Raw genomic sequence first — 18,321 nt, forward strand, 5'->3', positions numbered from 1 at the left:
AAACAAATGAGCAATTCCAAATAATAACCTGTGTCACAACAAATGCTTTAGAAATCATGCCGCGCAAAAATATTTTAATTCTTCTAATCGAGATGACTGTGCGATTTTACCATGTCTGTTTTTCAAAATAAATAATGAATGTTTAACTCATAAACATATGTTATTTTACATCAAAAATGAAAAAAGTTTCCAATTTTTCTTTTATGAACTTAATTAAAAAATAAAACTTTCAGCAAAATAAAAGTTATATTTGAAGAGAATATTTATTTGAACAAGTTACAATTACCAAGATATGTGTAGTATAAAAATTGGAAGATTGAGATAAATGACATAGCAAATTTGTCATTATACTACATAATAAAGATCATAAGTTTTTTCAAATATCGTATACATATATGTATGCTTGACTATTATTCTGTGTTTATATTTTTAAACGTTTCACCACATAACTTTCACTTTATTTTTATTACCAGATCCCCAGATAAATATGGGAATGAAGATAACTAAATTATTTAATTAATGCAAATTAACGCAAAGCATACAAACTTTTCGATAAACAATGTTTATGCAAGTTAATATATTTTAGAAAACATTAATAAGACGAAATTGAAGTCTATAAATATTGTATTATGTACAAAAATTTGATCTAATTTTTTAAATAAAATCTAAAAGTTTGTCTTTTCTTTTCTTACGTAAATAAATAATTATTAATATCGTTTGAAATATCGTTAAATTGTCGATGTTCAATACATCAGTGATTTTTTAAAGCAATATTTAAACACAATAAAGAACATGTCAACCTCAACTTAATAATCACAGAGTTGTTTATCGAAAAGTTCAAATTCACTTGGTTTGATATTTTTGTAAATAATATATATAAGTTCTAACTGCTTTGTTCATTTTACTAACTTTCTCTTTTATGCTTCTTATTTATAAATTTACAAATAATTAATAATAATAATAAAATAGAATCTGTTTGTTTCAGCTTACAAAGCCAATGGCCAAGTGACAAGCCCTTGGTTTACAAACAAAAAGGCTTAACCTATTTATCCATCCATACTTTTCACCTCCACCACGCATTTAAGGCTGGTCTACATTGTCTACAATGAGTTGCAACGCATAGTTGCAAATCGTGAAGTGGCTTATAGTTGTGTCGCAAGTTATGATTTATTTCCACGCCTAATCCACATTTAAATGTCGAAATTATCGAGAGGTGCAATTTGAAAGTTTGTTTAGGCAAGTTATATGAGCACCAGACGTTCAAGATGTTGCAGAATAGAAAGAAATATTTAAAGCGTTTACAGAAATGAGAAAATAGTCGGAATAAGTGCTTTATAGGTTAAGATGGTACGATCGCCAGTTGCTGTCGCGTCGCCAAGAAGTTAAAAGTTGGACAACTCTCGTTTGGCAACCGCGACTGTGTGTTGTCTCCGGAAATAGCGCTAGTTGCCATTCTTTGCAATTAGCAACGGAGCGTTCGCAACTTATTGTAGAATAGGCTTTAATCCTACTTAAAAAACTATCTTAATCCTAACTTAACCTCACAACTAGTGACTACGACAGCTTAACTAGCTTCGTAATACCTTATCCTACACAATGTACCTTACTATTTATTACATACTTTCTTTATATGTTACATTTATATTTTTACAAATCATGTTGTCTCCTCGCCTCCTCTTCTATCTACTTTCGTTTTTTTCCTCCCGTCTTTTATCCTAAAAGTCACCTTTCCCACTTTCCTTATCATCCGTAGTTAATTTTAATTGCCTTCCTTATCGACCTTTTCGGATTCTCCCGCCTCTTTGTTCGAAATAACCTCTACTAAGTCCTTTCTCCTGATTTTTCCTACATCTTCGTAAATCCTTTTCACCTATCTCCACCTCCAATTGTTCGTCTTCCTCTTATCCCCCTATTTCTCTAAATCACGTCTCCTTTCTTACTTAACTTTTCTTAATATGAAAAACTCGCACTCAATCTCGTTCCGTCTTCTCCACACACATTCGCTCGCTCTCACATCGCCTAACCAAGTTCATTAATAATAATAATAATAATAATAAGAGTAATACGGTAACTGAAACATTTGAGTTTTTTCGAACTTTAATATATAAACTTGTATAGACACAAAATGTTGCATTCATTCATAGAATCATCTAAAAAAATTTTAATTTTAATATTATAATTACTACATTGATTATTCTCCGTAATAAAGAAAATTTATTTGGTGCAGTTCAAATATGCAAAATTTTACATTCATGTGAGAGTTGAAATTTTGTTATCTTTTAAATTTGCAGTAAGCGAAGTTGATGTTATTTGTCGGAAGTTGGCTGAATTTTCATTGCCACTGCTTGACTGCTTTAACATATTGTGTTAAACAATTGTATTGTAGAAATTATCGCGTGCACCGCACAGAATATAAATGATATTAAACAAATTACATGTATTCCTATTTGAGACGCGAGTAATGAATAATAATAAGAAAATATAGACCAATATATGAAAAGTAAACCAATTAAAGATGAACCTTATTCAATTATATGAAAATTTTTGTGTCGATATTTCTCTCTCTTGTGTAATTTTATATATCTTTTCAATTATATACCTTTAAATATTACGATGTTATTATTCTCGGTCAACTTAAAATTGTTTCAAGATCAAAAATTTATTTCAATAAACTTGGAAAGGTATACAAAATCACGCAAGAAATATCAATGTGTAAATCAATAAACCCAGCTATGACCGATTAAGATTGTCTTTAATTAATTGAATACTTTTAACGAGAGATTTATTAGAGACAAGTATCTTTCATATAAAAGTGATAATTTCATCACTACAGTTACAATATTTGGGATTATCGAATAAAAATTTAAAGATATATATTACAAAAAATCTATAATCATATATTCAACAAAGAGTAATATATATTATAAAGCGTATCTATCAGATATATAATCATGCATCGAGTCGCGATGGCTTGAGACCTAAACGATCGATTATATATTCTGGCATACAATAAGTAGGATTTATTGGTTTTAACGAAAAGTTCTTATCTAACAATGACAACGCGGTAAGACCAAACAAAGTATGAAAAGGGTCAACCATATCACCGGGCCGATCACTGAAACCACCAGTTTCGACATCTTGACAAATTAAAATGTAATCCACCTGTTACAAAAAATGGAAAAAAAACTCAAGTGTAATATTTATAATCGTTTCGTTTGGTTAATTAAGAATATAAAGCAATAAAGTGAACAGATTATAAGAGAGCAAAATGATGAACAAATCCAATTTGATATTCCATAAATAGTGTACTATGTTATTTAAGAATAATTACCAAGCCTTTTTTATCTATCCAATGAAGACGACCTAAAATTGTTAGCGCCGATAGCACCCACCAAGAATAGCATACGTCTGGTAATTTTTCAGGTCTGCCATTTAAACCACCAGAAGGTAATTGTCTCTCGCATAACCACCAACCCAAACGATCAGCATCTATCAGATGCAGATGCCCTGAAAAAGTGCTTTGATAAGTAATATGTAGTAGCACACGTTTTATATATTCCATATATATTCTATGTAATAGTTATATTTTATATACTCTTATATACCTGTGATCGAAAGCAACCCAACGCAACAATAAATTAAACCAGCGTGACTTTCAGATCCTGGCTTTGAGCCAAATCCTCCATCAAAATTCATACATTTCAATACAAATTGTACTGCTTTCTCAACATCTATCGCGTCTAAACGGTTCTGAAATATATTAATGTGATAAGAGAATTTATTTAAACTTTTTTCGTAAATATCTTTTCATTTGTTGACAAAATTTTCAGATTTTTACTATTTCTAAAATAACTATATAGTTTTTACAATTATTATTGTTAAATCCTAAGACTTTTTACAAGAGTAAAAAGTTTTCAAGATATCCATTTGATCGCAGCAATCAATTTTTATTAAAAAAAATTAAACGTTATTATTTTAAAACACTTTGATTTGTTACTCCAATAGATTACATGTTTATTCTCAATGATATTTACCAATAATGACAAAGTAGCAACGGCACAGAAAGAAAATCTGACATCCACCTCGCCCCATTGGTCACCCACAAAACTTCCATCTGCTTGTTGTCTCTCTTTGACATAATTCACAACTTTATCGACGCTTATTACATCCAACGCATCATACATACACAATATTTGAACTGCACTAAGTGTATAAAGTAAATGTGGATCGTGTTGTATACTAGCACTAATGCCACCGCTATCACTTTGACATTGTCCAATAAATTCTAGCACTTCGTCCTTATTGGTTTGTTCTAGCTTTCCCATTAAATCGAGAGCGGTAAGACCCCAGTACATGCCAGACATCCTCATATGCTCAGTCTGTGAGTAGGTCTAAAAAATATCAATATGTTGACTTGTTAGAAACGTGTTTTTATCGTGGAATATTAAAAATATTAAAATATTTAAAATATTAAAAATATATATTAAATACATATTAAAATATATTGTTGATTGATCTTAGGATCTCAAAAAATTGAGATCCTAAAAAGATTAAAAAGTATTCTTACATATTCATCTTTGTTGGCCCCATATGAAATGAGATAGTTTGCATGTTTTTCCATTAATAACTTTGGAATATTATTCGGTAACTCAATGTCGTGTCTCAACGTCGTCTGTAAAAAAATGTGAAAAACATAAAACATGAATTTCTATTCTTCCCTTGATTTTATCTGGCATACAACTTTAATACTTGGTATTGCCTTTACACACATAAATAATCACAGAGTATAGACACTAATCTTGAGAAGATGACGCATTATCGTTAATTTGATTAATACAAGATCTTGATTAAAAGAAATAAATACTATTTTCTAAATAAAAACTATTTCGTATGTCAACTTTTCTTTTGATTTTAAATAGGTTAAAACATACCATCTTGCAATCGTTGCAATCGCATAACACGATTGTTGTAAATTATGCTAATAGAATTGACTTTCTTTGATACTCGATACTATTATAATTCCATTAAAAATTTAACTGACAAGTTTAAAGTCGGATAACGGAAAAAAAAGTAGATATTTCATCAAGCAAAGTAGTAGACGCAGCAGAATTCACTAATGCCTTTGCGGCGCATCAAAGGCCTATTCTTTGTCGGAACTGTCGGAAGTCGGAGCACTCGACTGCACTAAAACTTTTCATCTCGCTTTCGCTAAACTTGAAACATACATATCCATTTCATTTCAAGTACAACAAGTGTAGATTAGATAAGGTACAAAGAACAGACTTAAAGTCACTAGGCATTGAGGATGGACTGTGGAGTCGCGGGTCGCGGCCGCGGCGTCGCGGCGCCGGTCAGGTGGTCGGGTGTCTCGGACGTTCGGAGGGAGGCAGGGAATGTGCACTGTGCAGGCGACAGGGCGGCCGACAGGACGACAGGGTCGCAACTCGCAGATAGCGACTAGCGACAGCAGGCCGACACACCGACACTGCCGACGACAGGCGACAGCGCGACTCAGCGGCATGGACGCGAGTCGGAGCAAAGGGAGAAGCGGTTAGAGTTTAGAGTGGCGTGTGGAGTACACAGCCGAGCAGGACGCAGAACAGACGATCTGAGCAGATCTGAGCAGATCTGAGAGGCGACCCTGAACGCTAAACGCGCGCGGCGCGGCTGACTTTACGCAGTTACTTCTCTCTCTTCAGCTAACCCATCTCTCGTCTCGAAGAAATGTCGTCGGCATTGTCTGCAGTCGCCGTGGCGACGTTGGAGTAAACGTCGAAACATGTCCGGACCGATAGTCGGTCGCGCGCAGATACTCGGTGACGGCGTACAGACAGGGGCGAAGGTGATTTGCGCGGTCTGCGACAGGACTGACAATCTGTCGAGGTGTTCGCGCTGCAAAGTCGTCTTCTACTGCACGAAGGAGCATCAGAGACGCGACTGGAAACACCACCGGGCGTTTTGCTCGACTCATCCCGCGGCCGCTGCACCTGCGACGACGACGACGACGACGACGACGACGACGACGACGACGACGGAGCTCCCGTTCTCCGTTGCTGTTCACGCAAACGAAAGCCGACGTCTCCCCTCTATCGGCAATAACACAGCCTCGAGCGCGCTGCTTCCTAACCTAAAGACAACAACGTCGAACGTCACCTCGTCGGAGCCGCGTCAAAACGCGAGGCATTTGCCAGCAGGTATATATGCGCGCGTGTTTCCAGACACGGATTTTGCACGGTAATGATGGGGAATCTCGTTGCTGATAAAAAAAAAAAAAAGTAGCGATATAAATAGCGAACGCGATATTTTGCTCGCTTCACCATCCATTCGCGTTGAATCCGTGGATCGTAACCGATATATACGCTTCGACCTATCTAATTTATCGTTTAATTATCTTAATACGCATAAGCGTAACTTAATGAAACTTATACTTTTTCATGGTTATACTTGACGATCTGATTGCAGATTCTATTGCGCAAGAAGAAAACGGATCGAGTCAACAACAGGAGCGGAAAGGGAATCAGAATCTTAAAAAGAAATCAAATAGTGGAAAAACAAGGAGTGCGCAAAATAACAAGGCCGATGGCTGGACGTTGCCTATAACGTACGAGGGAAGTTCAGAGGACACGATACTCGAATCTCAAGCTGAACGCTTGAATCCCATTTTAGAGAGTTGCAGCATTTTTAACAGTTTTAGCAACGCGGATCTTGGCTCGCCCGCTCAACATCATAACGGCATGAAGAACTTGTCGGAGATACAGGATCAGGAAGAAGAACTTTTGCCTCCTTTTCTACATAGGAATAGAAGTACTCTCGACGAACTTCTAGACAAAATTTGTCAATATGTGATAAGGGATATGGACAAGTACGGCGTGTGCGTGGTAGACAAGTTTTTAGGCAAGGAGAGAGGTCTTAAAGTGTTAACTGAAGTGTTAAATATGTATAGTGCCGGATTATTTCAAGATGGACAATTGGTTTCTAATAAAGGTAGTGCCAACGACTTAAAGACGATACGTGGTGATCAAATAATATGGCTGGATGGGAAGGAAGAACATTGTGAAAATATTGGCTTACTGATTTCACATGTCGACGCAATCATCATGAGAGCGAATAAATTGCACAATAATGGGAAGATGGGCAACTATACTATCACCGGTAGAACGAAAGTGAGTATCCACTGACTCTTTTTTAAAGAAAGATTAATTATTTATTTTTAGTTTCAAAATAATATAATATTGTTTAATTTAAATAAAACAACAACGCAACTTTTTGTTGCATGCAAGAGAATTCTGTTTTCCAAACATATATCAGGGGATGAGACGACCATTTTGGTAATCGAGCTTCAGATAATACAAGTTTACTAACGCTCCCTTTTATCAGTACTCGTTAGTTTCTTCTACAATAGTAAAAGAGCTGATATTTAGAAAATTCAAGTTGAGCATTCTTATTATCCGAATAGTCTACATGAATACGAGTTCGTATATTTGAACCGAGCACGAATGTCTCTCCTCCGTATAAACAGAGTTTTGCTATAATTGATAATACGAGTGCGCTGCATTCGCGTGTTTTTTTATTTGTATTAGATAAAAAGTAAACAGCGGCGTAAGATAATTGTGTATTTAGTCGATTTAGTCGACACATGACGACGAGTTTATCTAAATTGTATCTTTCTTTTTATTTGTTTTGTATTTGCGTGTTTCGTTCGTTTACTCGGCGCGAAAGATGTTAATGCGAAACGTACCAAGCACATAGAGGAGTTTCGGTCGTACGAATGACACGCCGAGGTGAACGCGATAGACAAGGTCAGGCCTCCAAAAATGTTGAGATTTGCAAGGGAGTATTATACGCCGAAAGGAGGAGGAGGAGAGTGGGATCGCGCCAAGTGCGGGCAGTCACGTACGCCGCCACGAGACTCCCACCCTCTCTTTCTCTTCTCTCTCTCTCTCTCTCTCTCTCTCTCTCTCTCTTTATACCGCGACGTGACGCGATATAGCAAATTCGCTTTACACTACCTAAACGACCTAAACTCTCCAGCCAGCTGTTCAATTGCGCTGACGTCTACTACTTTCTTTCCAATATATATATATATATATATTTTTTTTTAATTCAACATTTAAGTTTCATAGAATAAATATGATAGATATTTTTAAATGATGAATGAAAAAAAATTATATTTCAAGATATACGCACACAAGAATAAAATACAAAGGGAAATTTCTTATTAAAATATTGTTGTACATTTTTGTCATATAGAGGAGAAGAGGATATTATGGTTACTGTCGACAATACGGCTATCTCTATTATTTCCGGTATTAGGTGACGTATTCTAACAATTGCTTACGGAGTTATTCGGTTAGTAGCCCGCCGTTGTTCAGTGATACTAATATGTCAATACATAATGACTGACAATTGTTCTAAGGCATTTTTACTTTTGAGCACTTGTAAACTTTTTCAAGGTACACTTTTAATCTTTAATTACATACACTTCCTCATTATTCTTAAACTTGAGTGTATTATCACACGAAAGTACATACACTCGAGTGTTTTTTTTTGTTATTTAACTTTTTATTCGGCTGTATACATTTTGAGTTATACAAAGTTAAAACAGTAACATGGAATTTTGTTAATATAGTTTTTTAAGCGAAATTTTTCTTTGATAAATCGATTGTTATTCTAAAGAGCGCGGTGTTTACAAACATTAGAGACATCATTTTATGCTTGTTGTTTAATGTTAAACAGGGATACAATGTTATTTTTAATGAAATTTCTAATGGTACTACTTTTAAAGCTTTTGAAGGCAGAAAATTTTAAACAAAATCAATTTTTTAAAATTATTTTTATGGATAGCCATATTACAACCACTTTTTTTCTTCCACCGATTATAGAGTGCATTAGATTTTTATAAATAATCACGTCCTAAATAATAAATATTTCATTACATTGAGTCTAGAATCTGTCCAACAACACTCTGACGAATGTAATCGTTCAAATTTCAATAGAAAATATTAATTATTAACAAAGTTATTTAATAAAATGAAAATGAGTGTCATATTACCCTCTTCTCCTCTATATTTACACAAAAATTAGGAAATTTGCTAGCGAAATTTCAGACGTAATACAAAGCAAAAATAAAATAAAAGAAAAATTTTCAAAACTATACAAAAGAATCATTTTGACTAATTATGTAATTATAACACATTTGATGGATACAAGATATCATTATGAAATTTTCATGTTTCTATGATGATATGTTCTTTCTGTAATAGTTCAATGTAATTGCCATTGAATTCTATAAATATTATCTCTCTTATTTTGTCAACAGGTTCAAGATATTTCTCGTATTGTTCGCGATTGTATTACAGCTTATTAAACTAGTACTTGTTTAATAATAATTTTAATCGTAGTTGCTCATTGTCCTTTCATATGATTTATCAGTGTTTATTTTTAGTTAGATATCCGATTGCTCATAATGAGACAAGGACATATATATCATCGGTATCGCATATATTAACTCGTTTAATTTACTAAACATCTTATTTTATACATTGTCATTTTTACAGCTGTGTTATACAGCTGTAAAAATTACGTGTATGCTATACGCTAATATTTACAATGATACATATATCCGAGATGTGCTAATTCATCTGTGGACGCGTATGCGCATATTTTCGGGTTAGGTCAGAAATGACCTTATCCAAATAAAAGAGACTGATATTTGACTCGTTCATTCGATTCATTCTTTGTACTAAATAGTAATTAATTTACGATGATAATTATTGTTACGAAATACACATAAAAAAGTATGGCAATATGTTTAATATTACGCATTATTCACATAATAGTATTGCGAAAAATCTCAAGGACATTCCAATCAGTGGTCATGTTTTTAAAAGTCAAGATATTCGAACATCTATTTAATCTTAACAGAATACAATATTTTATCATAATAATAAAAGTACAAAGACAGATATGTGATAAACACAATTAATTGACGAGCCTTACCGATTATACATAGCTAGATCTTGGTGCTGATATTTCTGGTGTGATTTCATATACATTTTCGAATTCACGCGCGCCAAATAAATTGTCGGTCTTGTAATACAATTATAAGTTTAACAAAAATAGTAATGTCACGATATTAAAATAATTATCAATTTAATACTAAACTGATGCTAACAAACATTTAACGTGGAAAAGCCTCAATGGCCGAAGTGGCTAAAATACCCATCCAGGAAAGTCGGCAAGTCCCAGGTTCGAATCCTAGCTGAGGTATTATTTTTCGCAACAAATTTTTTAGTTTTTTAGTTTTTTTATTTTTTTTTAGGAAGGAAAAGGTTCTCACATTTAGATGCTTATTAACATTAGTTGGTTTGACTTTTAATTTAATAACGTGATATTACTATTTTTGTTCAATTTAGAACTGTGTTTAAGACTGAAAAGTTATTCTTATCGCGGCGCGCAGTTTCATAAATTTAAAAAGGTATATATAATCACACAATAAATAATATATCAACATTAAGATCTAGCTATGACTGTTAAGGTTCGTCGTTTAATTGACAATAATTTGATATTTCGAAATCATTAAATAATTGCGCACTGTAATAGGGGACACCTTTAGGGTGTCTTTTGTCCCAAGTGTAGTCTTCTTTGGTATCTTAAACTTAAAATTGATTAAAAAATCCACATAGAAAGCGTGCTTAGAAAAGTATAAGTGTAGTAAGTATTCTTATATTTTTTCTCCATACTGAAAGAGCTAATGTAAGAATTTTTGCAACGTTATCATCGACTCATTAACAATAAGCAGACTTTGTTATCAGAAAACGTGGATATACGCACGTAAGGCGGTACGCTTTCGATGTGGATTGAGTCAATCAATTATTGCGCCGTAAGTACAGCATAGTGGTATATCATTTGATAATCTGGCAAGATAAAAAGAAATATGAAATATTTTGTCTGTTAATAATTATTGCATTATACCTGGTGAATTCAAGTAATGCGACAAATGATAAATGTACGTGATATACTCGTCTAAACGTGTTAAAAAGTGTATATGGTTTTCTTTCTCTCTTCTATTAGATATGTATTGGGCTACTTTGTTACAGTACATTTTATCTAAAAATAATTATGTTTTACTTATATTTTTAGCTTGTATAAATTGTGATATTTGTAGTTTCTATTTAGTTTATGATCAAGATCTAATAGTTTCTTTAGAAAGTTTTTTTTGTAATATAAAATGATTATTATATCTGCTTATCTTGTTGTTATTAACTTATATTTAAATTTGACAAAACGATAGTCGTCAATTATCGCTCGACGTTATCTATATATTCTTTTTTCTTCTTAAATAAACATTCTTGTCTATTTTACTTTATATGACTCATACGCAAATTGTACTGTAAATTATTTAGTATTCTAAATGTGCATATTTTTAAAATTTAAACTTATAAATATCCATTAGTAGGATGTATAAACGTAATAGAAGAAATATTTATACCTCAAAAAAAAAAAGTTAACGCAGTTATCACTATAAATCTTACACTACAGCTATATTAAATTATGACTGATCAGAAATAAAAAATTGAATATTTTTTTGCGCACCTCTCGAAATAAATTAATATCGTTTTCATCATTTATGCTACATAACATTTACTTATATTATTTATTTATTGGTATTGAAATATTCAAATAATTTCGAATTTTTTTTCAAAATTTACAGAGCTAGATTACAATTTATAATAATTTGTCGATTATATTGTATATGCGTGATCTTTTTTAATAAAATGTATTTTTCTATGTTTTAGGCAATGGTAGCTTGTTATCCCGGTCACGGTTCACATTATGTGAAACATGTGGATAATCCTAACCGAGACGGACGTTGCATCACAGCCATATATTATCTTAATCGAGATTGGGACGTCAAGGTAAAATTTTATTCAATTTTGTTAAATTTTACGTATCAATATACATATGTTTAATTATATGTATGACAATACGATAAATCCATGACATGTGCAATTGTGTCTAAAAAAGATATATGTCTACATATCATTATAAGTTATTTTTGTGGCTTTTCTTGTAAATATCATAACATTTCAAGTAATTGGCTGTATCAAGACTTTGCAGGAATTTGAAATATAGCAATTTATATTTCTAATCGCTCTAGTTATGAAAATATAATTTTCTTTTCGATATCATAATTCATAACATTTGCTGTGATAAATCAAGAATATTAATAAGATCTTATATCATTTTTTAAGTAAAAGATTAAAATATAATTGTATAACAAAATTCTTAAATTAATTTTTCTATGCACGCAGGAGAATGGCGGACTTTTGAGGATATTTCCTGAAGGTTGGCGCGATCAAGTAGCAAATATAGAACCTTTGTTCGATAGGATATTATTTTTCTGGTCAGATAGGAGAAATCCACACGAGGTGCAACCAGCATTCAAGACGAGATATGCCATTACGCTTTGGTACTTCGATGCCGAAGAAAGAAATCAAGCTTGTCGAAGATATCAAAGAGAAAGTGCGTAACGATTAGAGACACGTATTTGGGATTTTTTTTCTATTTTTTTGTTAACTTTTTTTTTAATACAGCTAATAATTTTTGCTTGAAATATTTCAAGAGATCACTGTATTAAATTCAGTAAGTATGGGAAGTGGATAGCCTTTTATTTCATGTGAAACAATGTTTACAAAAAAAAGAAAAAAAACGGAGCCCACGGTTATTGGAAGAGGGGGCGAGCTATTCAAAATGTTAAAAATTTTTAACGTTTACTGAAAGCGTCAAGATTGAATGTTGTTATAATTGATAGACAATACCTCTTTTCCAGACGAAAAAAATAGTTGCCAATATTTTTGAAAGTCTATATATAAAAGAAAACTAGTTTGATTATTTAATGATAATAATCACTTATTTTTCGGTTAGAATCGGAATCTAAATGTTTTTAACAATCAACTTCAGAATTTTCTTCTATTATATATTATTCTCGTCATAAAAGCCGTTGACATCTTCCATCTCTTTAATTTCGCCACCTAAAAACATTACATTGTATGCGTTCAACAGACTCAACAATTGAGTGAGCGCTCGCTGTTATTAGTTATTAGTGTATTTTTCTAGATCTAAAGGTCTGATTGGATGATCTAGAAGAATACCGTGTATTGTATCGAATTTATTACAGTGGCCTCTTGGTCTGTAATGATTATAATGACGCTAATTTGTAATATGAAGATAGATTTTTAAAACGTTAAATAAAAATTGAATAAAATTTTTTTTCTTTATTTTATTGTAAATTATGCATTTATTTTAATAAGTAATTAGGGTACAATATTATAATTGATGACAATGATTTTTTGCATTTCATAAACTCTATTTATAAATACGATATAACGTAGCTTATAATTTTTTTAGGAGAACTGCATACGAAGAATAGTAGTTCGTGAGACACAGAGCGTGAGAAATCACTACGCCGTCCGATTGGACTGAAGTTATACTTGTACATAAAATATTATGTATTATTATGTATTATGATAATTTTTGCAGGAGGAATTGAATAACGTATGAAGAAAATTACCGAAGACAATGCGTATTTGCAAGGAAGTGCAATAGACGTAAAAACGTACTTTTTTTTACAGATGGTACTGTAATATATGTGATGAGTTAATGTGTGTAGTTGTTGCAATTTATGCTTATATATACATATATGTCAGGGTTGAGAAGTAATGCATTACTTATAATGCCGTTACCGTTTTTTTTTTTTGTGTTAAATGTAACAGTAATGTTACATTTTTACATAATAACAAATTTTATCCTTATAAATGTATGATATAAGCTTATGGATCATGTTATGATTGATCAAAACCACTATAGATTTCATATTGAACTGTTCAAGTAACAACAGTGATGTTAGCGATGTTCAAAGGGAAAAAAGTTAACAAAAAAAAAATAACAAAAGTGATAAATAAAATACATAGTATTATCGCTTAATTATTACTTTGAACGAATTCACTACACAAACAAAATTAAAAACAATTTAAGCACGTATTTATTTCTACAAGAAAAATCTGCATGTAACTTATTTTTTGGTATCACATTTAATATAAATGAATTTTTTGCTTAACAATTTTGATTTACAATTTTCGGCTAGATTCCTTGTCGACACCTATTGCCCGATTCCTTGTCGGTCACATGGAATAGCAACGACTTATCGATCATATATAAAGTCTAAACCGTAATATTGCGACAGGCGACTCAGTACATTTTCGATTATGATTAGCCAATTTGCTTACTAACTGCTTACATTGTTTTATATGCCACTAGCATTATTCTAATATCTTGTTTCCACAATGCTAAAAATCAGTTTGAGATCTCGAAGAAGACAGAAAATTAAATCAAATCGCATTTGATTTAGCCAACTGACTAATGCGATTGTTCAGTCTCTCTCTGTCCAAAATCTTGGATTGATTTTTAGCATCGTGGACAGAAGGTTTCAATAACGAGTATTAGTAATGAGTCACTTTTAAAAAGTAACGGTTTTATAATGTTCCAACCCTAATATATGTATACATATATATGAAATTCTTTATTTCGATTTCTGAGATTCGACGTCACGTGTTTGCACTTCGTAATCTAGTATTTAAAATATCAAATTTGCTTCCTATATGTTTTGAAGAAAATATTTGTGTCGATCATTAACTTCCGTTATGTAAAGTATTAACAATATTTAGAGCATGTTGCATTTGAAATATTTTAAACGAAATCATAGAGAATATAATGTACAAAAAATTTCTTCCCGGAGTTTATTATTGCCGTTATACACACCTTGATTTCATATAAATTTATTTCCATATCTGTATGCGCCATTTTTTTAGCAATATCAAAGAAAGTAGATGCTAAAAAATAAATTTATATTGCTCACACAAAGTGTGATGTTAGTATTATCATGTTGTAATGTTATGATTGAACATTAACAACTCTGTACGCTTACAGAAAGATCATATTTGGTTCATTACGGCCAGTAATTGACTTATGCTTCCAGTGCAACAAATTGAAATAAATTGAGATAAATTGGGGCCCAGTCTGTACCTGTATAATGTTATGTATATTGCAAAATAGTAGAAATACTGTGTTTAATATTCTATGTATCTATTTATATGAATTGATAAGAAAGAATAAGCATGCGCGTACCATCTGTGTCCATCTATGTATTCACAATCTGTTACACAATTCTATTAGTCATCTCAATGCGGGAAATACAAAAGAAAAATAGAAATAATTAGAAAAAGGTGTGTATTATGTTTATAACATTACAAATGTTCCATTTTAAAAATTGAAATTGTCGCCAAGTTATTTCTTAATATTTCCTATTGTATTAATGGACACAGAGAATTAATTGTAAGAAATTATTCAGAGGTCCTTTGTGATTAAATTATTTTTGTCTCTTGGCTTTATAATTTAATTTGTTTCGCGTTTATACATGGTGTCAAAAATTATAGTTTAAATGATCTATTATCAGCGCGTTTTCGAAATATTGTAAAAATAACCAAGATTTTGTTATTAAAACGAAATAAATATGTAAAATTATAAAAATTACTTATATTAATACCCAGTGTAGCTCTATACATTATCTAAATACAAAAAATTTGTTGTGATTTTTCACATAATTTTGTATTTTTATTAAGCAACATTGGTGTCATTTGGAAGTTGACAATCTTGAATCTGATTGATAGCAGGCACATAAGCTTGAAACGAAAAATTGTTTTTTGAGAACATTCCAGGATTTATCACGTAACAGTCAGAATAATTAGTTGTGTATGTTTCAAAATTATCAGCAATTACAATAAGATCTGGCGTCGGAAATATTTGTAAAGCATGATCATATCTCCAATTTACAGGAACAACTTGAAGAGGCACAGGGGTCAAATGTGATTGGCTGATGATGGCTTTAGCAAACTGAAATTTGTGATAAATATTGTTATGACATATTGAATTTTTTATAGCACTCAATATGTTTAACTGTACTTACATATTTAAAAAAATGTTCCTCTTTCGGAAAACGAAGCGCGTTCCTACACATCTTTGTTAACATATCTTCTCTTAATATTACAATTTCTTTTGTACAATACTGTATTCTACATGGATTTGTGGTAAAAATAGCATTTGGTATTACTTTTGTGACTTCTTCAATAATGTATTTTGGCAAAGAAGGTTTTGGTAAAATTTTAGGAGAGCCTAAATCATGTGGGCCAGGTACAAAAACAAACTTGGAAGATTCTATTACATTTGTATATTGTGCTATTATGTCAATCAAATTTTTAAAACCTGTTAGTAAAGCTTGCACACTAGTTGTATTTGTGGAGAAACTTAAGAAATGGCCACATAATACAAAAGCAATGGGAGGATAATCCATGTAACCTTCCAGTATTGTCTTAAATTTTTGTAAGATATGTGGAACATCCAACCATAATTCTGCTATAAATACTATCATTCCGTCTTGGTCATTCTCTTCATGGACTCGTAACTTTTCTGACATTTTTAAAGATATATTATGTGGGCCACCAAATGTATTTGTATCGCCAAAGTCTGATCGCAAGCTTTCTGATGATTCTATTGGCGGAAGATTGATATTTTTTACATGTAATACATCATCCTTGTAAATACCATTAGCTATTACTATACAGCCTTCCATGATAAAAGTATTTTGGAAATCTTATATATAAATAAGGAAAATAACGTTTTTTTCCCTATGTATATTAGCCATTGCTGTTACTGCTATATTTTAAATCTTATACTTTACTGGTATCTACATATATTTATATATTATACAGAGTATAATTTAAAAAAGTCAAATTAATGTCAACATTAATGAATAAAAACATTTCATATAAATACATGGATCTGTAGATCTACTTTTTCAAAATATTTTTGAGATATAATTACAATAAAACACAATTTTTATTATGTAGTAAACATTACATTTTATCAATTCAATTTTATCATTATGCTCAAGATCCATATTAAGAGTATATTTTAATTCAAAAGTAATATTTCTTGAGAAAAAATATTACTATGCTTGCATAATGTTTTGACAGCATTTTAAAATAAATTGAAACTTTCCATATATTTTGGAATAAATATATTTTTAAAATAAAACCAAATATTTTAAAATCTAGTAATTATGAAAGGATATTGTATCGCTGAGATCAATCTTGACAGTTCCACTTGTATCCTCTAAATAATATTGATCTTCCATTAATTGTGTTATCAGACCCATTACGCATACATTTCCTATTCTTAGCTCGCTTAATAAATATTCAATGGGTATTAAATTGGTCTCATTTGTTTGCTGTTTCTCAAATTTAGAAGACATAAATTGTTTATGCCTTAGGGTTTTGTACCATGCCAGTTCGAAACGATGTTTAAAAACCAGTGATTTACATTGTGCTTCAGAACACGAGTTTTCATTGTCAATAATAAATTTCTTTTTAGAAATGTCATACCTTATCTTTGGTATATCATATCCATTGATAACATTGAACACTGTTTCCGTGTCTTTCAATTTATTTGGCTCCAAGCATTCTTCTATAGCAATTTTTATATGTTCAGCTTTAACATGCGGATCACCCAAATTTTGAGCCAAGATCAATTCTATAATATGACTGAGCCAAGATTCACGTTCGTTTTCTGATATTTTTAACAGTTGCTTTGCAAGAGATACTCTAAGCTCTCTAGAAAAAAAAATTGAAAAAATAAAAAAATAAAATTTATCAACAAAATAATTACATTAATATATGACCAGACACACATAAAAATATAAAGAAATAAGATAACTATAAAAAAATGTACTACTTATCTTTCACTATTAATTTGTTTAGACATCATTTTTATTTGTAAAGTTCCTTAATTTAACAGAATACTTGCCTTGACAATACCAAGCCATATAATGAAAAATTTGTTTGAATCATCTGTACACATTTACTGTCAGCCATTGTTACATATAACACACGTTACAAATCCACAATTGTAAGTAAACAATTATACACGGTGTTAAGAAATTAAACAAATACATTAAGTAGACAAAATTTTACTATACTATAAATTATCGAAAGAGAAATCATTTAATGTTATATCTCTAATCACCGTAATCACCATTACGCGTTTATCGCGGTCGCAGAAAAAGATTTAAGGTTAAGCGCTTTTCCTTTTCTCATTTCCCGCCTTCAAGCCTAAAGGCCGTATCATACCACGTATTGTCCAAGATTGGATGTTAGAATTTAACCAACCAGATAATCTCATGTTTTCTTCTGATTGGTTAGATTCTTA

At 31.5% G+C, this 18,321-nt stretch overlaps 3 protein-coding genes across 4 annotated transcripts; 1 reads left to right on the top strand and 2 right to left on the bottom strand.

Moving 5' to 3' along the window:
* Window positions 1–884: 884 nt before the first annotated feature.
* Window positions 885–7,762, bottom strand: LOC105192889 (geranylgeranyl transferase type-2 subunit beta). Of its 2 annotated transcripts, none has more exons than XM_039452984.1 (6): window positions 7,739–7,762; window positions 4,568–4,672; window positions 4,035–4,391; window positions 3,606–3,750; window positions 3,332–3,507; window positions 885–3,162 (listed from the first exon to the last, which is right to left on the bottom strand). In XM_039452984.1, the coding sequence occupies exons 1-6, from the start codon at window positions 7,745–7,747 to the stop codon at window positions 2,950–2,952; spliced, it is 1,005 nt and encodes a 334-aa protein (XP_039308918.1). In that variant the 5' UTR covers window positions 7,748–7,762; the 3' UTR covers window positions 885–2,949. The 2 variants fall into 2 exon arrangements, with proteins under 2 accessions (XP_039308918.1, XP_011155478.1); XM_011157176.3 differs by lacking the exon at window positions 7,739–7,762 and adding an exon at window positions 4,932–5,268 and having other exon boundaries at window positions 2,481–3,162.
* Window positions 5,376–15,573, top strand: LOC105192914 (egl nine homolog 1). Its single transcript, XM_026137011.2, has 5 exons — window positions 5,376–6,194; window positions 6,463–7,163; window positions 11,799–11,918; window positions 12,315–12,525; window positions 13,411–15,573. The coding sequence occupies exons 1-5, from the start codon at window positions 5,780–5,782 to the stop codon at window positions 13,440–13,442; spliced, it is 1,479 nt and encodes a 492-aa protein (XP_025992796.2). The 5' UTR covers window positions 5,376–5,779; the 3' UTR covers window positions 13,443–15,573.
* LOC105192888 (DNA polymerase epsilon subunit 2) lies at window positions 13,761–18,216 on the bottom strand. Its single transcript, XM_011157175.3, has 4 exons — window positions 17,920–18,216; window positions 17,189–17,726; window positions 16,025–16,708; window positions 13,761–15,951 (listed from the first exon to the last, which is right to left on the bottom strand). Exons 1-4 carry the CDS (start codon window positions 17,985–17,987, stop codon window positions 15,676–15,678), a joined length of 1,566 nt encoding a protein of 521 aa, XP_011155477.1. The 5' UTR covers window positions 17,988–18,216; the 3' UTR covers window positions 13,761–15,675.
* Between the last annotated feature and the right edge of the window lie 105 nt (window positions 18,217–18,321).

This window comes from Solenopsis invicta, chromosome 8, assembly GCF_016802725.1.
Source record: "Solenopsis invicta isolate M01_SB chromosome 8, UNIL_Sinv_3.0, whole genome shotgun sequence".
NCBI lineage: Eukaryota > Metazoa > Arthropoda > Insecta > Hymenoptera > Formicidae > Solenopsis > Solenopsis invicta.